This window comes from Pediculus humanus, genomic scaffold, assembly GCF_000006295.1.
Source record: "Pediculus humanus corporis 1103172108310 genomic scaffold, whole genome shotgun sequence".
NCBI lineage: Eukaryota > Metazoa > Arthropoda > Insecta > Psocodea > Pediculidae > Pediculus > Pediculus humanus.
The window spans coordinates 629,137-656,716 of NW_002987879.1; the positions used below are offsets into that span (position 1 = coordinate 629,137).

At 26.3% G+C, this 27,580-nt stretch overlaps 5 protein-coding genes across 5 annotated transcripts in view; 3 read left to right on the plus strand and 2 right to left on the minus strand.

The window, feature by feature from the left end:
• Positions 1-3,344: 3,344 nt before the first annotated feature.
• Positions 3,345-7,635, minus strand: Phum_PHUM586200 (mind bomb, putative; the record flags this gene model as incomplete). Its single annotated transcript, XM_002432425.1, has 7 exons — positions 3,345-3,665; positions 4,241-4,482; positions 4,563-4,710; positions 5,197-5,420; positions 5,525-5,750; positions 5,887-6,435; positions 7,534-7,635. 7 exons carry the CDS (start codon positions 7,633-7,635, stop codon positions 3,345-3,347), a joined length of 1,812 nt encoding a protein of 603 aa, XP_002432470.1.
• Positions 7,636-8,328: 693 nt separating this feature from the next.
• On the plus strand, positions 8,329-16,388 carry Phum_PHUM586210 (uncharacterized protein; the record flags this gene model as incomplete). The annotated part of the gene is made up of 7 exons (XM_002432426.1): positions 8,329-8,681; positions 13,203-13,541; positions 13,622-13,864; positions 15,201-15,292; positions 15,377-15,504; positions 15,847-16,158; positions 16,248-16,388. 7 exons carry the CDS (start codon positions 8,329-8,331, stop codon positions 16,386-16,388), a joined length of 1,608 nt encoding a protein of 535 aa, XP_002432471.1.
• A 1,968-nt stretch (positions 16,389-18,356) lies between these two features.
• Positions 18,357-20,847, plus strand: Phum_PHUM586220 (F-box protein, putative; the record flags this gene model as incomplete). The annotated part of the gene is made up of 8 exons (XM_002432427.1): positions 18,357-18,510; positions 18,596-18,727; positions 18,868-19,079; positions 19,152-19,312; positions 19,413-19,543; positions 19,644-19,914; positions 19,990-20,108; positions 20,285-20,847. 8 exons carry the CDS (start codon positions 18,357-18,359, stop codon positions 20,845-20,847), a joined length of 1,743 nt encoding a protein of 580 aa, XP_002432472.1.
• Positions 20,848-21,529: 682 nt separating this feature from the next.
• On the minus strand, positions 21,530-23,278 carry Phum_PHUM586230 (Mucolipin-3, putative; the record flags this gene model as incomplete). The annotated part of the gene is made up of 2 exons (XM_002432428.1): positions 21,530-23,016; positions 23,119-23,278. The coding sequence occupies 2 exons, from the start codon at positions 23,276-23,278 to the stop codon at positions 21,530-21,532; spliced, it is 1,647 nt and encodes a 548-aa protein (XP_002432473.1).
• A 2,130-nt stretch (positions 23,279-25,408) lies between these two features.
• Phum_PHUM586240 (Poly A, polymerase alpha, putative) overlaps positions 25,409-27,580 on the plus strand; it is a gene marked incomplete at both ends in the record, with an annotated part of 2,790 nt that continues 618 nt past the window's right edge. The window contains 7 exons of the mRNA XM_002432429.1: positions 25,409-25,620; positions 25,696-26,062; positions 26,238-26,388; positions 26,514-26,725; positions 26,804-27,009; positions 27,096-27,367; positions 27,461-27,530. Of these exons, the coding sequence (XP_002432474.1) occupies positions 25,409-25,620; positions 25,696-26,062; positions 26,238-26,388; positions 26,514-26,725; positions 26,804-27,009; positions 27,096-27,367; positions 27,461-27,530 (1,490 nt within the window). The remainder of the gene's footprint in view (positions 25,621-25,695; positions 26,063-26,237; positions 26,389-26,513; positions 26,726-26,803; positions 27,010-27,095; positions 27,368-27,460; positions 27,531-27,580) is intronic.

Genomic DNA, 27,580 nt, shown 5'->3' on the forward strand with positions numbered 1-27,580 from the left:
TTTTTAAACTTGTCAAACGCGAGACGCGATGGTAAAATAATTACGACAAATAAAAAAAAAAAAAAAAAAAAAAAAGGGATCTTTAATTAATGAAATTATTCTTCTCTGATTGATTTAAAAAAAAAAAAAAAAAAAAAAACCCTAAAAACGAACCCCCCCCCCCCCCCCTTTTTTTCCTTTCCTTTCCTTTCATTTCATTTAAACCGAATAAAAAAATAAAAAAAAACAACATCGACAGCTTCCTGTTTGTTTTTGTTACCGTTCGTTCATTCATTCATTATGATTGAAAAATATAAACGACTATCAAATTTTTTTTTTCACACTTTTTTATTTTTTATTATTTCCGGTTTCGCACCAACAACAACAACCAAAACAACCAAAAAAAATTATTAAATTCTAAGAAATTTAAAACGAATAATTAAATGATTTATAATTTTAAATTCGACTCGTTAAACAAAAAAAAAAAAAAATTTTTTTTTTTTTTTCAATTTCTTCTAAGTGAAAACTATTAAAGTGTTTCCGGTTAAATTTTCCATTATTATTATTATTATCTCTTCTTCCCGTTTCGACAAATTTTCGGTTAAATCAATTCTACCACCAACCGAGAGAAAAAAAAAAAAAAAAAAACGTCAATCGTTTTTCGTTCCGATCGAAATTATTACAATATCCCCCCAAATCAACAAAAAAAAAAAAACGGGGAGGCGGAACCGGATGTTTTCTTGCAAACATCTGCAAATTTTTTTTTTTTTTGGCGGGAATTTCAAATCGTGATGATTAATTACTTAATTCTAATCTGCGCGTTTAAAATAATTAACAATAATCGATCACTTCCTGTTTTACGTAGGTATAAATAAATAAATAAAAATAAAAAAAACTTTTTGAAACGATTTTAACCCCCCGTTATTTTTTTTTTTTTTACGTATGAAATCAAATTTCGAAAAATAATAATAATAAATAAATAAATAAATAATTTTTTTCGACGTAATTTTTTTTTTTTTTTTTTTCCTTTGTTGAAAACTTTTCCTCCTTTTCAAACTTTTCAAAGTTCCCCCCCGATGATGGGGCTTTCGAAATAATATCATAAATTCGAAAAACATAAATCGAAAGATTTTTCTAGAAATTATTTTGAACGTTTCCTCTTTTTCCTTTACAAAAAAAAAATTCCAGGGCCCCCGAGTAGTAAAAAAAAAAAAAAAAAAAAAAAAAAAAAAACAATTCATGGAAATTAATTTTTTTTTTTTTAAAAACTCAAATTACGTCACGCATGATTCAAAATTTAAATTATTATTATTATTATTATTATTATTATCATTATTATTTTCATTTACAAACGAAAAAATTTCATTTGCGTTACGATTCGTTATATTTAAAACAAAAATAAAAAAAAAAAATTTTTTCCCATCTATTTCAAACGATTTATTTATTCATTCATTCATTCATTCATTTATTTATTTATTTATTTGGAATCGAAAATTTGTTTTTTTTCTCCCCTCCCCCTTCTCCCTTTTAACCCTTTCCTTTTCTGCCCTGCTCTTTCGACCCTCTTTTTCACTTTCCTTCTCATTAGAATTCTTTTCCCGCAAATTATCAATTTTCACAAAAAAAAAAAAAAAAAAAATTTACCCCCCCGAGGTGTGTACCACGCATCGAATATTCCAATGGAAAAAAAAATTTTCTTTTTTTTTTATCATTTTCGAAATGTTTCCGCTTCCGCCGCCCTTTTCTCATCTGATTTCAATTTCACGGTGTTTTTAAAAAAATAAAAATTTCAAATTTATTTACTTTGATCAATTTTTTTTTTTTTTTTCCATTCCTAAAATTTGAAAATTAATTTTTTTTTTTTTTTGAACTTTTCCATTCCCTCAAATTTTATTTTCCGACGTTTTCAAATATTTTGTTCCTTTGGGAAATAAAAAAAAAAAAAAATTCTCGCACCTTTAAAAAAAAAAAAAATGATTTAACTTTTCGATACGTTGAATTCTGAAAAAAAATAATAATTTTCATCTTGCGCCTACACGAACGCACGCACGCACCCCCAACCCACCCCCTTAAGGAAAATTTAAATCCCTCAACGCTTAATTAATAACATAATTCCACGTTTATTTATGTATGTATGTATGTTTTTTTTTTTTGCAAGTACGCGTACAAAAATTAATATTAATAATAATTAAGTTTTGCAGATACACACACACACACACAAAATTTATATTTATTAATTATGAGAAAAAGAACGAGAGACGGGGAAAAGAGAGAGAGAGAGAGAGAGAGAGAGAGAGAGAGAGAGAGAGAGAGGAAGAGCGCTCGCAATATTTAAATTAAAAAGTTTATTCGTCTATGTGTCTACTTTTGTAATTACATTACGCGAAAATTTCGTCGGAATTATAATTTTATTTCTCGTAAATCTCATTTTACGTTAAGATATACATATATATATATATACATAAAATTTGATTAGGCCTGACTTCACGTTTTAAATACAACACTTGAGCCTTTTTTTTTCTCTCCCCCACCCCTCCTTTTCTTTCCATCTACCTCTTTTAACCTTTTAGAAAAAAAAATTTTGAAAATCAATTTAAATAAAAAAAAATAAAATAAAGGGAAAGAGAGAGAGGGAGAAAACGCAAGAAAAATTTTCTTAACTTAATAAATCAAGAGGAAAAAAATAAAAGAAAAGAAAATTCTCGTCTAATTAATTAATTGCACAACAATTAATCAAATGAAACGCTCCTTGTGAGTTTTTTTTTTTTCCTTTTTTTCTTCCTCCCCTCCCCCTTCCCCCCTTTAAACACACTTTTATCCCTCCATCTGTCACGATTTTATTAAAACTAATAGACTTTCTTCCCAAGAGCTCTGCGCTCGCTGTCGTACAAATCTCAAGAATAATAATAACATTCATTAAAAGACAAAACTTAATAAGAGCATATTATTATTATTATTATTATTATTAATAAAAATTGAAATGCCAAAAATAACAAAAGAAAGAAAGAAATAAGAGAGAGAAAGAAATTTTACCCGTAGTATTTTATTTACTAGTTAAATAAGTTAAAAAATTTGTTTTTGTCATGTTTCGAACGAGATAAAATTTTTGATGAATATTGAAAACTTCTTTTCCCGATTATTTATTTTTTATTTTTTCCTCTCTCCTCTCCCCCTCCCCTTCCCCCTCATCCCCTTTCATCCTTCCTTCGGCAAATTTTGCAACAACAAACTTTTCGGTAAAATTAAAGTAAAAAGTTTTTTGATTTGTTTGTTATTAATTTTCCTACGATAATGTAATTATTTTCGATTTGAAATAATAATAAGTGTGATATGAAACGCATAATTGATGGTAATTGTGCAAACCGTTATTTACAAAACCGTTTCCATTGTGCAACGTCGTCGATATATATATATACCTTTACCAAAAGGGAAAAAACCTTTTTTTTTACTTGAGGGTTAAAGGTTAATAAAAAATTTACGTTTCCTACCTGTAGGGAAGGATGACAACCTAATTCCAACAACGTTTTGACAACTCCAACGTGTCCTTTATTAACAGCAATGTGTAGTGCCGTTTGTCGACGTTTGTTTCTAGCATTTAAATCCGCACCCGCGGATGCAAGTAATTCCATAACGCCGGGTTCGTCACCGAAAGCTGCATGGTGCACCGCTCGATCGCCATCTTTGTCCTTAAACAAACGTACGAAACATTGAAAATTATTATTGTGCTTTTTTTTTTTAAATTTTTCCTCACTAGCCGACATCTTCAGAGATGCATTTTAATAAATGAAACGACGGATAACCCATTCTTTCCGTAATGATTTCATGATAAAAAAATTCGATTTTACTTTACGTTTTAAGTTGTTTATAAGTGTAACACTAAAGAAGCCGACAGCTGGTTGTTTAAACGAGGAAACATATGGAGGAAGAAAAAAAAAAGAAATTTCCGAATAGACGATTGTTTCATGTATCAAACGTAAAATAAACGTCGATAAATGACCAAAAAATGTTTACAATACGTAAAACATAAAGAATTACAGCTAAACATCCCATTCATCATTCAAATACTACAAAAAATAATTTAAATCTTTTAATAACCTGGTTTAAAAAATTTTTTAAATAAGTTATTCATTGACTTATCCACATTTATAAAATAAATAAATAAATTTTTGGGGTTTCTAATAAATTCATCCGAGATTATACGAATGATTTGTTTCTTTTCGTACGATAAAATAAAAAAAAAAAAATTTTTTTTTCCAACTACCTCGATTTCAACATCTGCATCCTGACGTAATAAAATTTTAATAACTTCTAAATGACCATTTTGACTAGCAGCTTGAAGAGCGGTGTGTCCGGCAAATACGCCATTCACGTCGGCATCGGTTCTTTTAAGTGATTCTTCACATTTTTGAGAATCACCGTTCGCGGCTGTTTTGACTAATTCTTCATTGACATCTCCCGACACGTGAGTTTCGAATAATTTCTTGAGGAGTGCGCTTAAACGCTCTGAAAATTAATTATTACGACCGTAATAAAATCAAACAACACCGAAACGATTGACTGAATTTGAAATCGTGTTATTTTACCTCCGCTGGATGTTCCGGGAACCGTTCCGTCACTTGAAGCAACTTTAGTAACAGCTATAGGATTATACGTCCAACTCGTACCGCAAACCTCAACTTTCAAATCGTTATCGTGATAAATTTGTTGAACTCTACCGATTTTTCCAAGAGTCTAAAAACGCAATGTAAAAAAAAAAAAAAAAAAATTAATAATTTAACGAACGTGGATTTTAGAAAAATAAAAAAAAAAAATTTATAAACTTTTTAGTACGTTAAATATTTAAGTGACATTGTTTATGTGTAAATTATTATTTTTGACTAAAATCGTTACGATTTGATTAATTGAACTAACTGATAAATAACATTTTTTTCAGTAATTGAAAAACCTTTAATTAATATAAAAAGATAAGAAAGTTAAACAAACATTTTTATGAAAACTTTAAGTAATGAGAGATTATATAAGAAAAACTACGATTTTGTTAAACTAGGAGATTTTTTTTTTTTTTTTTTTTCAAGTCAAGTAAATTTTAAAAAAATTTATTCTGGAATCCAAATTAGTACTGACAATATTTTATGCATTAGGTAGTAGTACACTTTCTAAAAAAAAATTTTGTTTACAAATTTTATCAGTTAAAAATAAGTTTGACTGACTGCTTACCGGAGCCATAGCTTCAGCCCACTCTCCATGCCCTCTCTGTAATATTTTTATTCTTTCTAAATCGTTGCATATTTGAACCAAGTCACCGACAGCAAATTGCTGCTGATTTTCGTTGGCGGATGCACTGGGAGGAGCTACAGCTACTTTTGTTAACACAGCCGGATTAAATGTCCAACGATTGCCACTCGGATACAACACAACAATGTCATGATCTTCATCTATCCCTGTAAATTTAATTGAAAACCAAAAAAAAAATTTTTGATTTCGTTCAAAACTTTTAACGTGATGAAAGTTTTCAAAGTTTTTTAAATCTTTTTTTGTACGTTACCGACTATCTTTCCGGTAGTACTTAAGCACTCGAACATTCCATCCGTCCAGCCTCCGTGCCCGTGCTGAAGAGACTGAACTATTTCTAACTCCAAATCAACGTTGACTTGGTCGTTTACTTGCAGTCCATGCGGTCCAGTTCTTCCTGGACCTTGTTCACCCAATAAAGGTAAATGATCCCTATACACAGTTTGACCTTTGGCGTCTGTTATTACTTTTAAATCGGCCTATCGCAAAAAGAAATGCATCTATTAATTATTATTTTTTAAATTTAAACTAACAACTGCATTTCATAACTGAAAATCCAAAAACTTTGTTCAAGAGATTAGTAAACAGTATTTAAATATTTTTGAAAGTACAAACCATTCCTTCAAAACCGACACGATACAAATTTTTTGCCCCATTATCCCAAATGACGTAGGCAGCAGATCTAGGTGAGGCTGCGGACCAATCTTGTATTTCATTTACTTTCCCTCTGCGACCGTTTCCACCGTCTTGATCTTCCCACTGCCAATCTACTCCTCTGACAACGCGTGCACCGGGAAATATTCCGCGAATACCTATTTTTTTACTCTTACGCCTAGGCTCGACTAAAACGCGATCACTTCCGGGAGTCGTTATTCTGTAAAATCTATGCCGAAGATGATGTTTGTCTCCGTGATAACAAATAGAACACAAATCGTAATTTCCGCACTCTGCACACTTCCACCGAATACCGAAAATCGGTTGTTGACGACACGTATCGCACATGGTCCCATCGTGTTTAACTCCGGTAGGTGCACTGTCTAAAATTCTAAGATCGTATGCTCCCAAACAACGATAATTGGCAGCCGTGCCATTGTCCCAAACAACGACCACTTCTTCGGGAGATTCAAAGTTTCTGATTGTACCAACGTGACCCTCACCTCCATCCTAAAATAAAATTTAACATAAAAAAAAAAAAAATAAATAAATAAATAATAAAGGCAAATTTTTTGCATTGAACAGACGCAATTAAAATAATATGACCTTTGGAAACATTTTAAATTGAGTTTTATATAGGAGACTTAAATTAAATAATGATCTAAATGAGTAAATTGAGAAGAGTAAAAAGCTCAACTTTAAATTATTACATTAAACTTTTAGATTTATTTAAATACAAAAACTTTTATTCATTACATATATTATTTTAAGAAAATAATTTAATAAATATATATATAGTTATGTAAAACATTCTTGAAATTTATGATTGCACATATGAAAATAAATTTTATACACCTAACATACATTAAACCGAATAAATTTAATTTTTCCTAAATACATAAACTTTTAAATAAAACTGTTAAGCTATGTAAAAGCTGTTATGTTGATGACCTCTCTTTGTTTTTTATATATTCCATTAAAACTTTTAAAAACGATAACTCAAAAACTTAATAATAATAATAATTTAAGCTTTTATTAACAGCGATATTACAACTAAAAAAAATTTACAATAACATAAGAAAGAATATTAAAATACATTTATCGAAATAAAATGGTTATTAGTGTTACTTAATAACTATTAAAATTCTATCTTGAAAACTGAGGTTTTTAATTACCAAGTGAATTAGCAAATAACCTTAACTTAAAGTAAAATAAACGATTGTAAACTTTACAAAAAATGACAAATTTCATTATTTTTATTGATAAAACAATGATGACAGTAAAACATATATAATACTAAACTATTTGATAAAAAATATATTTTCTGAATTAAAATAATAATTAATAAAGTATTTTAAAAAAATTTTTAAAGTTGAAAAAAAACTTATCAAGGCACTTGCAACCTGTTACTCTCAAAGTTATAACACAAATCTAAAATAATTTATTTTTAACAAAAAAAAACGTTATTTGCAGGCAAAAGTAAAAAAAGAATTTTCCTGACTCTCAGATTCTAAAAATACATTTTTGCAATCATATTTAAATATGTGTTAAATAAAAAAAAATTAATAATATTGTCAACAACTGATTCACTGATGCTTTTAAACTTACCTGTTTACCCCATTTCCAGTCCGGGCCTCTAATAACACGTGCCCCTACGCCCTCCATCATAAACCTTATAGTTCTAGCAGCCGGGGCTGCACTTGTCTCCATTTCAAAAAACAAAATAAGTTAAATTTTAAACTAATTAAACATTAAATAAAAAAGAGTCGCAGTAAAAAGGTACTAAACTTTGAATATCACACTCACATATTCCGCCATTGCTAAAACCGAACTGAAATAATTATTATATTAAAAGGCTGTGATAGAAACTCTATGAAATTGCGCCTTTTCGTTTTAAAATTACAATTTTAATGTAATATGCATGTATTAAAAGTATTGCGTAATTTGTATTTTTAAAATTTCTAAACACAAATCTAAACAGTGAAAGACTTTTTTTTATTATTAATTTAAATTTTAATACTCATAGAATTTCCTTACATATTTTTATCATTAAATTCTTGTAAAAAATAAAAAAAATTAAAACAGATATAACTATTACATTAATCAGTTAAATAAGTTAAACCAGTAGTATTCTTATATAATTTTTTGATTTATTAAAATACGTTGAATTTTAAAAAAAATTTTAATTTTAATTATAAAATATAATAAAGTACGTTAAATTTATTTTGAATTAATAAATTATAAATAAAAAGAAATTGTTTTTTTTTTTTTTTATATTATCAATAACTTAAAGAATTTATTTTGACTCGCGTATTATTTGTCGGCTGCAAATGATCGATGTGAAGTAAATGAAAACAAACAAGACTGCAAGAATGTTACCTCAATTTGTATTGTGACTTTGAGATGGCAACTTCTGTTCGAAAATCCAGTTCGCGTAGAAGAGTTGCGGCTTTGACTTTTTTATCTAATATATCATTAGATGGGACACATCGCGATACAAAAATGTGTTTGTTTTCCCGGTCGAATGCAGTACATAATCAAACCATATCGGATACTGTGCTTGAAAATTGTTCAAAAATTGATGTGACTCCGTTGACAAGTGACAGAACAAAACCTAAATCAAATACAACTCCTGATAGAACTTCAAATAGCCCTGGTGACAGTGACATAACAATAACTCCTTTGAAAGATCACGAAAATGTTAATTCAGTGCAGAAATTACCGGTATCATTATTTAGTACTCCTTTTCGTGAGAGGTACGTTGATTTCATTTTAATCTTACACATCAAATATTTTATTCAAATTCACACAAGCTTTATTAATTTATATAACAGTTTAATTTTGAATGACAATCTCATATATATCCTTAAAACAAATACCATTATTATTATCATTTCCTTTTTTTTTTTTAAATTCACTCAAAGAAACTTAACTGTGAGTTTTCAAATTTCAAAAAAATAATTATTTTGCCTATGTCATAGAACAATTTTAATATCATAAATTAAATGACCACATATTAAACTATATTATTACATAATGTTTTTAAGGAAATAAATAATTTTAATTTAATTATATGGTAATGAATTGAAAAAAAAAAATACCAAGTGCATGAGCTTAATCATTTATTTTGATTTCGAGTAATGTTTATTAAATTATACCTTAAATCATTATTAATAATACTTTTGGTAAAATATACTAAATACAATTAAATTATGTAAAAACTATCATTAAATATTTTTATTAAACATTATTGCTGATATTTGAATGTTTATTTTTCTATCAATGTTATTCGAATCATTTTTTTTTTTCCATAATGGACTGTAAATTAATTTAAAATTTTTTTCACCCTAATAAGGGGGGGGGGTTGTTATTATGCATGTTCTACAAGAACAACAATTATTTACAAATGTGTTAAAACACATTAGATTGAAATTTTCAAAAAAATATTCATATTGGCACCTTTACATAGACATTAAATTATTATTTTGTTTTCTATCGGTCACAAAGAAAATTTTTTAAAACAATTTAAAAACTTTTTTTTAATCCTTTTTATAAATAAAAAACCAATAAGATAAATTTAAAAAAAAAATAAAGATAGATTCAACTTTTGAATTTTGTTTCAAAGGTTAATTAAAATAATCAAAAAAAAAAAAAAAAAATTTTTTTTATGTATGTATCTATTTATAAAAGGTGTGTGTGTGTGTGTGTGTGTGTGTTGTTGCTAGAGGTTTTGTTTTAATGGCGATAAGAAATTTTTCTTTTTTTTTTTTTTTAATTAACTTCCAGCTTTCTGTTTACATTTTCATACAAACGGTTGTTGTAAATTTGACCCAACCGTGATATTATATTCTCGATGGTAAATGCGTAAATTAAAAGGAAAAAATAAAACTATTCGAACGTTTTTTTTTTTTTTTTTAACTAGTAAAATATTTCGTACAATTCATAAATTCGCCATTAAAATTATTTATAACTTATTTATTTATTAAAACATCATCCGTTAATTTTTTTTTTTTTTTTTGTTTCATTTATTTCAAAGTTGAGCTTCTTATCATTTTATTTATCATTTTCCGGGTCATTTATTTTACAGGCATCATTGTCGACAAAATAATAATAATATTTAAAAAAATAACTAAAAAAATTTTGTTATGATACCACCATAGAAATTATTTACAAGTCTCGTTGTTTGTTATTATTCTCATGTTTGTATTGTTTAACAATAACAATAAACAATTTATTTATCACTGTTATTTACTATTTTGTGGTAGTATATATAATAATAATAATAATGTGAAAACGCCTTTTTATATAATTAATGGCTTTTAATTTAATTTTTTTTTTTTTTTTTTTTTTTTTTACTGCAAATAATGACAAAATCGAGTAAAATTTAAAATGAAAAATCATCATAATAAAATATATTCGAAAAAGAATAATAATAATTTAGTTATAAGTATCCAATTATTATTATTATTGTATAGTTAAAGCAAGATACGACCTGATAATTTTAGTTTTTTGAACTTTGTGTTATCATTTTTAACAACAACAAAAACAACAACACCGGCTTTTATGACAATAAGAATTTTAGAAAGTAAATAATAATAATAATAATATTTTGCCTGGGTAATTTTTTTTTTCGTTTAACTTTCTTGGTGTAGAATCGTATCGTGTAGAGAAAATAAAAGTAATGATTTTTTATGTTGTAACAAATAACGGTTTGGTATAGTCATGATAAATGAAAAAAAAATGGTGGTATTTACCATGTGAACACGTAATTTTTCAATGTGAAAATGAATCGCATGTCGAAGAAGTTATTTCATGGATGATTTGAAAAGTAGATGCCAACGACACCTTAGACTCGTTAGTTAACTTTAAATCAATCTATTTTAAAATACAAAAATCATTAACGGCCATTTTAAATAAATAATAACAAAAAAATTTTCCACATCGAACGAAAGAGTTTTTAATTAAAAATCGATTGTAATTAAAATTATTAAAGATGGTTTCGATTAAAATAAAGATTATTGGTGTCAAGATTATATCAAAAGCTTTGGATTAATAATGTAACATAACTTTTTATCTAAAAAAAATTTTAACATTGATTAATTTACAACTTGAGATCAAACATTTGAAAATGTATTTGTCTTATTCGTCGCCATTTTTTTAAATAAACCTTCATAAAACGTTTTGTTAATCCATTAAAATTATTTATATCGTTTGCTTTATAATATATTTAATTAAGATTCAAATAATAATAATAATATATTTATTAGATAGATAAAGATTTTAATAAAGAGAAAAACAAAAAAAACAAAAAATTTTTATACATAAAACAATATCGGTAAAAGTTTAAACAAAAAAAAAAAAAAAAACGTCTAGCCGCATAGGCCAGCAATTTTATTATTTATTTATTTATTTATTTTAAATTGCAATTTAATTAATTAATAAATAAATAAAAATTTATTTCATAATGTTTATCAAAGCTTTAAAAAATATGCTTACGTTCAAATTTAAATTTTTTTTTATAGAAATTTTCCTTCGTCATAATAAATTTTCAAAAAAAAAAAAGAAAAATTTATGCTTAATTGGCGGTTAAAAAAATTTTACCCGATTAATTATTAATTATTGTTTAATAAATAAATAAATAAATGATAAAAAAAATTTTGTAAATTGATCTCGAGAGATGAGGAGAAAGAAAAAAAAAAATTAGACATAATATCGACGTATTAATTTTTTTTTGTTTTGTTTTAATGCCGAAACAACAAACAAACGTTAAATTTAATTGTTTATAACTTTTACACGTAATTTTTTATTTTTTTTGTTTGTTAAATTTATTGTTAAAATACAAATCGTTTGTTTTATAATTTTCTGTAATATTCATTCAAACGTTTGAAATATTTTCTTTTGGTTGTAGTTAAGAGAGAGAGAGAAAAGATTAAATTCGATATTAATTAAGGTCAAATTATTTATAACGGACCTACCCTAATAAAAAATATCTCGTACCCGTACAAACGATTAAAAAATAATAATAATAATGGTTGTTAAAAAAAAAAAAAAATGCATTTTCACTGCATCGAACCGTTACAAAAAAAAATAACAACAACAATAATAATAATAATTTAATTGTTTGATTTTTTTTTTTTGTAATGTAACAACAACAATGGAATTGTTGTCGTCGATTTTAGGGGGGGGGGGGAAACGACTCGAACTCGAACATTCATCAAATCGATATGAAAAAATTCGATTTGAATTGAATCGCGTGTTTTAATTATTATTATTATTATTATTTATTTATTTATAAAACGTTTGTTTGAATAAATATGATTTTAATTAATTTTTCGATTCGAGTAATGGTTGTTGTTGCATTCGATTTTTTTTTTTTTTTATTATTTAATTTAATTGATCGATGATAATAATATTCGATCGATTTATTTATTGATTTGATAGTTTATTAATCAATTTTAATTTATATAAATAAATTTATTTATTTATTTACAAATGCGTCACTGTCAATGGCGTGTGCCTAAAGTAAAAAAAGGCATTTTTTTTTTTTTTTTTTATTAATTGAAAAGGTTTGTATGTATTGTAGTTGTTGTGGCAACAAACAATTTTACGTCATTATCACATATCGTACGTGTTTATTTATTTCCCTCTAATGTTTTTGTGATACGACTAAAGTTTTTTTAACGATAACAAGAAGAAGAAGAAGAAAAAAGAATTTTTTTGTAATAAAACGATCGTCGTTTGTTTTTGTTTTTGTTTGTTGTTTTTGTTTTATTCGAAAACACTCGAAAAATGTGCTTACCTAAATTTAGGAAAATATTTTCCACGGAATTTTTTTTTTTTTTGCAAAAACGTCATTTTAATTCAATCTATCTTTTAAGAGAGAGAGAGAGAGAGAATGTAAAAGGGAAATGCGAATCTTTTTACCTGATGTTGATAAGTGTAAATATTAAATTTCTTTTTTTTTTTTTTTTTTTTTTATTGCTAGCTCTATGTTCATATTTAAAAAGAAATTAAATCTACGTTTCAAGGTTTTTACCCATCTTTTATTATTATTATTATTATTATTGAAATCCATGACCTAGGATAAATGGAAATTTTTTTTTTTTTTTTCCAAATTGAATACAAATCGTGTAATTAATTAATGATTCACTCGAGAGTTTAAAAAAAAAAAAAAAAGAAAATTTGATGAGAAGTCGATGTGGGGAGGAGCGGGGGAGGGGGAGGGTCCCGAAAATCGGTTGTTTATAATAATTATATTTAAATATATTTTTATATAGGACGGGAACGGGAGGGAGCGATCATTCATTCGATAGGAGATTCAATTCTTTGAGTTATAAGAAAAGACCATTGGGTCATCAGAGTTCTTTTCATCAGGACAATGCTGGTCCTTTCAGCAGCAACGAAAGTTTGGGGGGTAGAAATAGCGGAGCACCCGGACGACAGACTCCCATAGCCATACCTGAACAGCCGCGATCGAACGAAATACGAATGGTTTATCCCGTTAAAGGTCAATCGTTCAGAGAGCGAGATGAAAGACTGGTAATTGTTTCAAGCTCAAGAATGCCCATCGTAGTTTTTTCCTCACTTCCCTATAATAAAACTTGTCGAACCGGACGGTGAGTTGAGTGACGTTTGATTTTTCCACGACAACAAATAATAATAATAATAATAATAAACTTGATTGTTTTGTTTAAAGAAGTGAAATAAAAAAAGATGGCGGGCGAAGGAGAAACACTTCTGGGCCCAGGCCGTTGTCTTCCATAGCCGATGGTGCCGATCCGTGGTGTCTTCTTGGTTTGGAAAGAAGTCAAGAGGGTCAAGAAGTGTCGTACGGTCAATTATTGGTACCGTCTAAACATTATTTCAGAGACAGGAAATTATATTCGTCGGATTGCGAATTCGGTGATAGTCCCGCGAGCAAACATCATCTCATTGCCAGGTAAACGACGATGAACTTTCAATTCCAATTGAATGAATAGATGAGTGAGTGAATGAATGAATGAATGAACGAATAAATTTAATTGAAACCTTTTAAAAAATTATGTAAACAAATTAAATTTCATTACGAAATAATAATTGATTATTTATAAAACCCTCAGCTATTTTTTTTCAAATGAAAAAATTAATTTTAACGAAGACAAAAAAAAGCAAAAAAATTTTCGTTTTTTTAGCTGGACAAAAGTTTTCACGTGGCAGCATCCGGAAAAATGGTAAAAAACAAGACGAATTAAAAAAAAGTTTGATTTTCTCGTAGAAATTTTTTCTTTTTTATAAACTTATTAGTGCTATTATTATTATTATTATTAGTTTTGTTTTGTTTTTGAATGCGTGGTAGATATTAGTCGATTGTCAGTAGTGATTTTGATCGATTATTAATTTTTTATTTTGACTTGAAAATAGTATTATTATTATGGTTTAATCGATTGTTTCATATCGTATCGATTTCTATGATTTATTATTTAAAATAATAACGAGCCATGAATTTTTTTTTATAAATAATCGATGACGTAAAGACAATTTTTTGTTTTGTTTTGGTTTCGTGACGTCATTTCTCTCCTTTTGCTGCATGAATCGATGATCATTGATTTTTTTTTTTTAGCTTTAGCTTTATACTCTTAGGTAAAATTCTAGAAAAATGATAATAATAATAATAATAAATATTTTCGGTAGTTTGTCATCGATCGTCAAATAATAATAATAATAATGATAAAAAAACGGTTGAATCTCTCATAATCGAAAATATGCAAATTTTGACTTGTTTTTTTAATAATAATAATAATAATAATCCTGTCGAGTTGATCGCCTTGACCAATGAACTTATAAATTATTTGCTAATTCGATTACAATTATTATTATTATTATTGCTTTTTGTACTGTTTGTCTCTTGTAGAAAAGAAGACGAAAAGCTTTTCTTTTTTGTCATAACTACGTGCAGGTTTTGCATTTGGTCGATTCGTCACACATTTTTTTTTCGCGTTTTTTAATTTATTTAACTTACCAAAAGGACAAAAAAAAAAAAATTTGTCAGATTAATTTAAGAGTAATTTAAAAATTTTTAAAAGTCTTATAAATATTTTTTTACAGGTTTTTCGAGTTGAAAGTCGAATTCACAAATGATTCCCGCCTAAAAAAAAAAAAAAATGTAAAAGAAATATTTTAAAATCGCGTTTTATTCTCAGGCGTTAAATACAGGATTTTAAATTATTATTATTATTATTATTATGATAATCGTTAGTGTTTCGCCTTTGTACGGGTTCGAATTTTTTTTTTTTTAGGTGTTTTTCTTACGATTCGACTACTCATAAATCAACGTCATTTGCCACATCTGCATCTCCTCCGCCTCCTCTCCAGCATTCGGATGGTAAAAGTAAGTTTTTGGTATATTTTGTTGTTCTCCATCGCGATTATTTTTGTTTAAAAAAAAATTAAATTTGGTTTTTTTTTTGTACAGGTTTCGATTGGGACGATACATCTTCTCTAACTCATTCTCCATTGCCACAATATCATCCCCATTTGTTGGACGATCCAGAACTCATTGCTGGAAAACATAGAACGTTGTTAACGTTTACGTCGTACATGGTAATGATAACGCAAATCTTTTTTCTGTTTCCTTAAATTATTATTGAAGCAGGGATTGACAAGTCCGTAATTCGTAAACGATATGGATTAATAATAATTAATAAAAAAAAAAAAGGAGGAGGAGAAGGAAGAAAAAAAAATTTTCTTTCACAAAAGTTTTGTGTGTCGCGAGTTTTTTAAATTCGCCATTAATTAGTGCTCGTTAATGTTACACAATTATTTCTCATTAGCATTTTTTTTTCCCCAATTATTTTTGCAATTGCTGTTGTTGTTAATAAAGATTCGAAAGAAGTAACAAACAAAATAATAATAATAATAATAATAATATTTTTTATTTTTCAGACATCCGTCATCGATTACGTTCGTCCGGCGGATCTTAAAAAAGAACTCAACGATAAATTTCGCGAAAAATTTCCCGGAGTCAAACTCACACTGAGCAAATTGAGATCTTTGAAAAGGGAAATGAAAAAAATAGCAAAAACCGAAAGCGGTTTGGATTTGGTTGCCGTGGCACAAAGTTACGTGTATTTCGAAAAATTAATATTGCGAAATTTGATAAACAAAGAAAATCGTAAACTTTGCGCCGGAGCGTGTTTGTTACTTTCGGCGAAATTAAACGACGTCAAAGGAGAAAATTTAAAATCAATCATCGAAGTAAGTTTATACTAATGATGGGGAGAGCTGGGGGGAGGGCGGGGAATCGTACGGTAATAAATGTTTGTTTGTTTGTTTGTTTGTTGCAGAGGACGGAAAATATATTCAGGCTCAATAGGAAAGAATTGATAGCATCGGAATTTGCAGTGCTCGTCGCATTGGAATTCGGTCTTCACGTTCCCACGTGGGAAGTTTTCCCACATTATCAACGTTTAATTTACGAATCCTGACCTTTTTTGTTCGGGAAACCTGGAATAAAGATTGCATCTCTTATTCGGGAGAAATTATTATTGGAAACATCTCACACCGCCGCCGCCACCGCCACCTCGTAATGAATGAATGAATGAATGAATTTTTTTTTAAACAAAACGCGGTTTCGAGCAATATATATAAAAACGCGAATAAATTTTTCTCTTTCTCTCTCTCTCTCTGTCTGTCTTTCTCTCTCACACAATACATATATTCAAGCAGGGTTAGAAACATCGATTTCATTTCGATTATTATTATTATTATTATTATTTCTATAAAAAAATGAACTGTACTTAAAAAATTTTTCGATTTATTACGAGTAGTTTATGTTTTTCCAATTTCTTGTACTTTATCACCATTTATTTTTTTTTTTTAAATTTAGTGTCTTTCATTTTATTTTACAATTAGCAGAAAGAGTAGTAGTAGTAGTAGTAGTGGTAGTAGTAATATTAATAATAATAATAATAATGGCAAAAGCAGCAGCAGAAGAAGAATCATCATCATCTGGTCATTTTGTTATTTAATGTATATTCTTACGGTAAAAGATCTCACGAATGCAATTTGTACATATAATTTTTTTTTGCTTTATTATTATTATTATTATTATTATTGTTATGTACATAATATAAATTGAATCATTAACCGGTGTTTTATTACATATATATATATATATCAATCGAAAACGATTATTTATTTATTTTTTTAAATTTTTTTGTTTTGTTTTTTTTTTTTTGTTGTTTTTGTTGCGGCTTTTACTTTTAATTTTTATTTCAAATTTTTTTTTTGTTTTGGACGAAGAGGAGGAAGGGGGGGGGGAGGAAAAATGAAAACGAGAAAAAAAAATTTACTTAATTAAATAATAATTTTGCTTTAATATAAAAAAAAAAAAAAGATTTAAAAATACTTAAAATTTTGTAAAAAGTTTGTTTGTTATCAAAAAAAAAGAAAGAAAATTATTTATTTTAAGGGATCACATTTACTTATTATTATTATTATCATTTTAAATATGTGTGTGTGCGTGTGCGTGTATGTAAAAAAAAATAAAATTAATATAATAATATATTTATTGAAAGATATTTATTAAAAATAAAAAATAAATATTTTTAAATAGTTAAAAAAGTATAGTTATCATTTAAAAAAAAAAAAAAAATGTTGTACGTATTATTATTATTAGAATTATTATTATTATTATTATTAATATTTTTAATAACAATTTACTTATGTATTGTAATTACAATTAATGCCTTTTTCTTAATTCTTTTTGAGTTTTTTTTTTTTTTTGTTTTTGTACAATAAAATAGAGAAATGTAATAAAATTTTTTAAAATTACAATTTTCCTAAGTACAAATATAAAATCTAGTCTTTAAGTGAGAAAAACTTTTTTATTATTATTATTATTATTAATACTTTTTTAAAATCTAGTTAATTTCATGTGACGTATATATATAAATTATTATTATTATTGTGTACCGTTTTTTTTTTTTTTTTTTGTCTGTTATTAATAATTTTTATTTGTTTTTTCTTAATAAAATAATTATAAATAATTATTTTTTTATTTTTTTTGTTTCCCCGTCGCAAAATGTGATAATAATAATTATGTATGGATTAATTGTTTTATTATTTATTTGTTTATTATAATTTGTTATGATTAATTTAAATAATTAAATAAATAAATAAATAAAAAAAACTAAAATTTTTTGGTTTTACGGATTTTAATGGCGTCGGAATTTTTCGCAGCCATCTTATTTTTATTGTTTACATGTAGGAGGTCAGTGGAATTTTAATGGCTGACTTTAGCTATGATAAGAATAATTTATCAAAATTTAATGTTTAAAAAATAGTATTTTAATTAAACAATTAATTAATTTTTTTTTTTCAACGAAAAAGAAATAATAAAATAAAATAAAATAAAATTTTTTAATTTTTTTTATTTATTTATTTATTTTTCAATGGAAATAATTTCACCTTTGGAAAATTTAGGGGGGAAAAATATAAATGATTTACCAGATGAAGTTTTAGAATATATATTAAGTTTGATTTCACCTTATTATGATTCTGATTCTTGTAAATTAGTTAGTAAAAGATGGTGGAGAACAGTTAATAGTAAGACTATTTGTTTTAAGAAAATTTTTATATTTATGTTTTTTAATGAATTTTTATTAAATTTTTTTTTGTTTTATTTGTTTAGATGTAAGACATCATGCCAAATGCGCCTTATACAGATCCGTATTAAATTCTGATGTTTTATGGCAATCCCTTGTTCCTTCTAATTCAGATTCAATTATTACCAAAAGGTATTCTCATGCAGCTTGTTACTGTGGTGAGTTTTTTTTTTTTTTTACTAAGAAGTAATTTATCCTAAAAATTTTATTTAAAATTACCTTCATAAATTTCTTTTAGTTTTTATTAATAAGTATAATTTTATGTTTTTTTTTTTTTAATTTATTTTATATTTTTCAGATAATTTTATGTATGTATTTGGTGGTTGTACACCAAGATGCACCACTTTTAATGATATATGGGCTTTAGATTTAAATAAAAAAGCATGGCTTAGGCCTAATGCTACTGGAACTTATCCATCACCAAAGGCTTGTGCAACTCTTTGTCGATATAATAAAAGTTTAGTTTTATTCGGAGGTTGGACTCATCCTCCTTCTTATCCACTTCATCAGGTATATATATATATAGCAATGAAATATTTTTTATAATTTTATTGATTAGCTCACTTTGAATTTTGTTTGTAGACACTTAAATTATTTAATGAACTTCACATTTATAATACTACTTCAAATAAATGGTCAGTTTTTCATTCGACAATTTCACCTCCTCCAATGGCTGGTCATTCCGCAACCATTCATGGAAATGTTATGGTTGTATTTGGTGGTTTACAAAGGGGTGATACTATGTTCTTATACAAAAGGTTAATATTTAAAAACTTTTGAATGAAATTCACAGTTGATAATATTTTTTAATAGAAAATGTCTTTTTTTTTTCAAATTTTCAAGTTCAAATCATATATGGTGCTATAATTTTGAAACAGAATGCTGGAGCCAACCTGAAACAACAGATCCTAAACCCAAAACAAGATATGGCCAATCTCAGATATACATAGATAATAATAATTTTCTTATAATTGGTTAGTTACCATAAACATTTCTGAACATAAAAAAAAAGTTTAGGAGAAATCGAATTAAAATTAAAAAATTTTTTTTTTTTTTTTGTAATTTATTTTTCAGGAGGTTGCGAAGGTCCTAATTCAATTTTAGACGATGTTTGGTTGTTAACAATAACTGATAATGTATGGGTATGGAAACAGTTAAAAGTTAATAATCCACAGTGGGCTGCTCCTCATTTATGGTGTCATCCAGCCTGCAAAGTTGATGATGTTGTTGTAGTTCTTAGTCGTGGAACATCTCAAAGTGTTTCTCATTATTCTTCAAGCTCAAATATTGATAATGAATCAATACTAATGGATAATTCAATACCTCCAGATGTTGTATCTAGAGTGTAAGTTTGATAATATGATAATTCAAATTATTTATTCTCTTTGTGCAATTACAATAAAGCACAATTTATTTTTAGAACATCTCATGGTATGCTTCCATATGTTAAAGATAAAAATGTGAATGGCAAACGAGGAAGTTTAGGTAAAATAAATAAATCAATGGACGAGCCTGGAACTAGTTCTTCCAGTTCTTCTGGTAAGTTTTAATGATTTTGAATGATATTATTTCACTATTTATTGCATAATTTGTTTTAAAACCACACACACACAGTGTGATTCGATTAGGGATGAATGCATTCATTATGTCTGTTTGTATTTATTAATTCAATTTATTCGTGTTTATTACAATAATAATAATAATAACAATTTTAGGAGGAAATTCAGTTTCCTCTCCTGTTCAAAACATAGAAAAAAATTATCCCAAACCGGTGTATCAAGATTGCGAACCACATTCAAGTGGAAATTGTTCCTCAAGAATGAACGTAGACTTTCAAATGGCTGCTTTTCGCGATCAAAATTTAAAATCTAAAAATCGTTTAAAACAATTAGAATGTTTAAAAAGAATGGAAGAAAAATATAAAAATTCATTCAAAGAAGATGATAATAAAAAGAAAACAAATGGAAAAAATAACGGTTCAAAGGATCCGAATCCGGGACCACCGGGAGGTTCGTTAAATTCTAATAATAAAATTAACATGTACGTGATGGACATATCCGAAGTTTTAACGGAAAAAGCTTGCGTTAGTTGGAGGCCCCAAAAAAGTAATCCAAATGCTCCTGGAGAAAATATGCTTCATTCTTTGGTACTCGGAAGAGGAGAACTTATCATGTTTGGAGGCGTTCAAAATAATCCCATTATTGCTTTTCCAGTTTCGAGTCATAAATGCGTTACAAACAGTACGCACATAATTACAGCTCCTCATAATATAATATAAGTTTTCTTTTTTTTTTTTTTTTTTTTTTTTGTTTCATTTGGTTTTTCAATCGTTTGCTAACTGCAAACATCCATAATAAATAATTTCAAAGAACTTTTCTTTTTTTTTATAAAAAAATCAAAAGATTTATTCAATAAGGATTTTCATTTGATGATGGATATAATAACATTTTAAACAATGTTAAAATTGTAATAAACATTTTATATTCATTTTAAAAATAAAAATTTTAATACATAAATATATATATATATATATTTATTAATATTAATTTTAATTAATTAACAGACTTTTATTTTTCACATATTAAAAAAATAATAATTATTGTTATAAGTATTTTTTTTTTTTAAATTGTGCTTTAATTTTGCATTTTATTGAAATTTTTTTAATTTTTTTTTAAATTAATTATTATTAAATATTTTAAAACATAAAATAAAGTCAAAGAAAAAAGAAAAAAATACAAATATTATTAAATAATAATAATAATAATAATATTAGAGATAAAGTTCAACTCGGTTTTTTTTTTATACCCCATAAAATATAAATTAACAAACGAAAAAAAAAAAAATAATAATAAATTTGGCTTGTTAAAAAAGGTAACCATTATTTATTTAAAAAAAAAAGTTTAACGGTTCTACATTCGATTATGACGTACATCCGTTCTTTCGCGTTTTTTCCGTTAAAATTAGGTTCTAGGATTTTTAAGAAGGCTCTGACAACAACAAATTTTTGCCGTTATGTTTTTCAGTTTCAAATTATCCGCATTACAAATAAGAGTGCAATCCGGATATGAAGATGATGCTAAACTTTGCAAAGAATTATTCGATGAAGTTTCAATAAATGTTTTTATGTCGGATTTAGGAAATCCATCTTTACCGGATTGTTTTATTATTTCGTAAGCTCCTTCGACGATGGATAAAAACAGAGATAGGACAACGTATATGAAAAGAGATATAAAAACGTAAAGGTATATCCGACAGAAATACCATATAGTTTTCGAATCCGTGGGTTGCAATGTGTTAAAAGTAGCAAAAACGTCGTCGCCGTTTATCAATGCGAATAAACATTCGGAGGTACCAGAAAGTGTTCGAAATTTCATGTGATAGGGACCCAATATCAACCAACCGGAAAATGTGAAACTCGAGTATATGAGAAGAACGCACACCATGAATCTAAATATATTTGGAGCTGCCATTTTCAACGTTAAAATGATGGCATTGTAAGTTTTGAAAAAGCATAAATACCTAAGCAAACTGAACCAAACTAAAAAATTACCACAGCCTAATATTAAACTGCACATGTTTAATTCATCACCTGAAAATTCATCTTCTTCTATTTTATACCTGAAAACCAAACTTATAAGTATTAATACATCACCGAATATCATAATAACGTACCATGGATTAAAAAATTCCATTCTACCTTCCCAGCTAACATTTCTACTGTAATATTTTTTAAAATGATAAATTGTTTTCTTTTTAAGGTATTGAGTTCTTAAAAGAGATCTCACGCATAAAATAATCGATAAACAACAAATGATTATAACGGAAAAATTTAAAAAACTGATTATAATCGAATAAGGGGGATTGAAATACTTTTTGTCACAATTTAAACCTTTTATATTTAAGGTAAGATCATATTTCATTTGTCCAGAATTGTGTTTATTGTCAAATTTAATACTTATGTTAAAACTAAAACAGTTTAATGAAATCAAATTCGAATGCACAGTTTTTATTTCAAACGAAAGAGTGGCATCAATCAATGATGAAAATTCAAGTTTTATTTTATTTTCATCGAAATAATTTTTAATTGAAAAATTTTTAGAATTTTCTTTTGTGACAATTATTGTTAAGCATTCGACTCGAATTTGAAAATCATTCAAATTATAACAATTATAATGTTTGCAATTATCACTTTCGTTCAAACCATTTTTCAATTTTAAACACATTTGAATGTGTCCCATGCTACTGTTATTAGGATATTTGTAGGAACCTATTGCATCATCTAAATTGGCATAATTTATAACGGCATAGTCTATAACTGTATAAAAGTCAGATATTTTATATATGGCCAAATCACCCGATTGAGGTGGGTATGCAATTACTTCTCTCGTCGCATCCCATCCGCTTAGAAACAAATGGCAAAACGATATCTTATTACTAAACATAAAATCTATAAATGTCGTTCTATGATGTGCAAAATAACACAATTGTATGGTCACTAAAATGATTTTTACTATTAAAATTAATAATTTAAATGGAAATCTTCTCTTACTGTTCCATTTTTCAATTGGATTCATGTAAAAAAATTTCAATTTCCTTTTCAGACTTTCTTCTTCTATCAATCTTTCATCGAATCCAGAAAATGCATTCTCCCTTAAAGACTCTTCTAATATTCTATCATCGTCTAATTCGTTATTTGTTTCAGTAGTCATTTTTGTATTGTTTAATTTTATCAAGTCATTCGAAATCAAACTGAAAATATGAAAACTGAAAATATAATAATATTATGACTAATTATGAAACAATATCAGAGTAATGATAATAAATGTTAAATCGATTCAAACAAGCCTTGAATTCACACTCTTTTTAGTTTCAGTATTATTTGGTATTTCATATTTACAAAAGAAATTAAATTAAAAAAAACTTACCTATAGAAGCAGTAGTAGTAGTATTTATAATATTTGTTTTATTTTACTGTAGTTTTTTTTTTAACAATATTGAAAAATTTAAATTTTATTAAATCCATTGTTTCAAAAAAAATAAATCTAAAAAAAAATAATAATATATAATTAATAATTTTATATCTTATCTCGAATATCTAACTATCGATCAAAACACATTTTAAGTTCATTAATTACCACAATTGAATTTTATCGACAACTTTTAAAATTCACTTATTTGAATTTTTTATAATTTAAATAAAATTTAAAAAAGAATATAAAACAGTATTAATAAATGATAAAACGTAGGACACACAAAATTTAAGACAATCACAAGTGATGAGCTTATTATTTAATAATATTTTAACTAATTTTGTTATAAAATTTATAAAAATGAAATTATTTTTATTTTATAAAATAATACAAAAAAATATGTCATTGCTAATGGTCAATGACTGTAATCAAAAATAAAATTAATAAACATAAATTTTTGTGTTAAAGTACAATGAATTGTTTACTTTTCAACTTCATAATAAATGAGATATTTATAAATTGTTAAAATTCTATAAAACATTTCATTATCAACTGATAATACGTATGCAATTCATTTATTTTTTAATGCTTTTTTTTTTTTTAATTTCAAATTAAATTTATCCATAAAAAAAAAATTTATGTTTACTTAAATAAATAAGTATAATAATAACAATAGTTTGTATTGGAATAATGACAGAAATAATTATTTGATATTAAATTAATAAATTTTTTAAGTATTGTTGTTTAATTTTATGTAAAATATTTTTTTAATTCGAAAAAAAAAGATTTATTTTTTTTACCCTACCTGTAAATTTTTTATTAAATTTTAAAAATATAAAACACTGCCATAAATTTATAAATAATTTATTTAAAAAAAAAAATAATAATAATAATACATTCATAAATAAAACAAACAAAAAAAATTTCTCAAGTTTTATTTTATACGTCTATGGTTATTTTTTTTTACGGGCTTGAATTTAGCTCTATGGTTATTTTTTTTTTTACGGACTTGAATTTAGCTCTATGGTTATTATGCTTGTGACGCCATTTTCAGTGCAGTGGAAATCATTGTTCCATCTATAAAATTTGTTTTCCACTGTTACTGAACTAATATTTTAGTGTTAACGTATTTACTGCATTATCAAGTAAGTTTATTTTAATAATTAATTAATTATAAAACGTGATTTCTTTTACGAATGTAAAATTTTATTACGGTGTGTCAATTCCAGGAAATGGTTTTTGTATATTTCTTGATATTGTTACTTTTAATAATTAAATTTTATCAACTAGAAACGTTATCGATTCATTAAATAAAAGAGTTTTAAACAAAAAGAAACAAAATTTATTTTAATTTGTACAATTTATAATTTTCAATTATTTTTTTTGAACTTTTAATGATGCTTTACATACATGTGTTTTTACAATTTTTCATGTTATTTCGTTGTAAATAATATTTCCTGGATAATTTCCAGGATATTTTATCGTACTAGTTTTTTTAATTGGTATTATATGGGTTTTGAATCTTAGAAGTTAATAATAATTCGATAATAACACTTTTTTTACAATATCAAAGGTATTAAGTATATGTCTTGTTAAAATTTAAGTAACTACGCAATGCTTGTGTGATTGTCTTTACAATTTTTTATAATTTAAAATTTATTTTAAAAAGTTTTTATGATTTTTTTATCATTATCATAATTATTGCACAATGTAAAAAAAAAAAAAAAAAAAAAAAATTAAAAAATTTTTTTTTTAGTAGGCATGTTTCAGTGCAATTTGAAAACTGAAATGGAAGGAAAAAGATGAAAGTCCAGACAGATCCCATCAAATTAACTTTTTAAATTTTATGTAATAATGTGGCCATCTCAAATGCCTCCCCAACAGCAACAGCAGCAGCAGCAACAACAACAACCTCAACAACAATCACAACAACAACAACAACCACCTCCTAAAACATTGGGGGTAACTTCTGCTATTAGCTTAGCATTGCCTAAAATTAGCGATATTCAAAAGACGAAAGAACTTGAAGAAGCGCTAAAACCGTTTAATGTTTTTGAGAGTGATGCCGAGTTGAACTTTCGGTACAAAATATTTTTTTAAATTTCATGCATATTCTAACTGTAAGACATTGAATTAATTTAAATTTAATATTTTAGTATGGAAGTACTAAGCAAATTAAACAATTTGGTTAAAGAATGGATCATTGACATAAGCGTTAATCAAAAAAATATGCCTAAAAATGTTGCCGAGCAAGTTGGGGGGAAAATATACACATTTGGCTCGTACAGGTTAGGAGTTCATCAAAAAGGTGCTGATATTGATGCTTTATGTGTTGCTCCGAGACACATTGATCGTTCAGATTATTTCACATCTTTTTATGAATTACTTAAAGAGCAAAAAGAAGTTAGTCAATTACGATCAGTAGAAAATGCATTTGTTCCAGTTATTAAAATGAATTTCGATGGTATTGAAATAGATTTATTATTTGCCAGACTTGCTCTAAAAGAAATACCTGATGATATGGTAAATATTATTCCGATTATTCTTTTTTTTTTAAGTGAGGCCATTTGAACAGTTGTCGATTTGAGTTTTTATTTTTTTTTTTTTTTGATTCTTTGAAAGTTAAGGAAAGTTTAATTTATGACTTCTTATAAAAATTAAATTTTTTTTTAATTCATTCATTTTTAAACTTTTTCAGGATTTAAAAGATGATTATTTACTGAAAAATCTCGATCAAAAATGTGTGAGAAGTCTAAATGGCTGTAGAGTAACAGATGAAATTTTAAGGCTGGTTCCCAACAAAGAAAATTTCAGATTGGCTTTGAGAGTTATTAAATTATGGGCTAAAAGTAAAAAAAAAAAAAAATATTGCTTTTTGTAGAGAGAAACAAAATAATAATAATAATAATAATAATAATAATAATAATAATAATTTGACTTACTATCAAATACCTTTTGTTTTTTTTTTTTTTAGAGCATCGAGTTTACAGTAATGCTTTAGGATATTTAGGAGGTGTTTCTTGGGCAATGTTAGTTGCTAGAACGTGTCAGTTATATCCGAACGCTGTTGCTGCCACGCTTGTTCATAAGTTTTTCCTTGTTTTTTCAAAATGGAAATGGCCTCAACCGGTACTTTTGAAACAACCTGACACTCTCAATTTAAATTTTCCAGTTTGGGATCCAAGGGTAAATTTTTTTTTTTTTTTTTTGTTCGAACCTAAAACTTACTGTAATTACTCTCTTTTATTGTATAATTAATTGTAGGTCAACGTTTCGGACAGATATCATTTAATGCCAATTATAACTCCAGCATATCCTCAACAAAATTCAACATTTAACGTTTCGCTTTCGACGCGATCGATAATGCAAGATGAATTAAAATTAGGTTTGTCCATAACCGAGGACATAATGTTGGGAAAATGCGGTTGGGAAAAATTATTTGAAACGTCTCATTTTTTTTCGAAATATAGGTAAAAATAATGCTTTTTTTTTTTTTTATAATTAGGATTTACCACGGAAAAAAAAAAAAAGCTTATTTTCTAAACCGATTTTTTAGGCATTATATCGTTTTATTATTATCTTCAAATTCACCGGAGGATCAATTAGAATGGTGCGGACTGGTAGAATCGAAAATAAGGTTGCTCGTTGGAAACTTGGAACGAAATCATCATATTAATTTAGCTCATGTTAATCCGGATAGTTTTCAGCAACCTCAAGAACCCGATTCAAACGTTTTATGCACAATGTGGTTTATCGGAGTTGTTTTTGCCAAAACGGGAAATTTAAACGTTGATCTTACTTATGATATCATGTCTTTTACTGATACAGGTGAAAAGGGGAAAAAAAAAAAAAAAATTGAAATAATTTTTATTGACAAAAAGTTTTATCGTTTTTTTTTTTTTTTTAATTTTTTTTTTTCAGTGGTAAGGCAAGCTAGAGCTAGTAACATTTGGAAGGAAGGAATGAAAGTCGTAGCGAAATATGTCAAAAGGTGAGAGAGAAAAAAAAAAAGGATTATTTACATTATTTGTAACATTGATA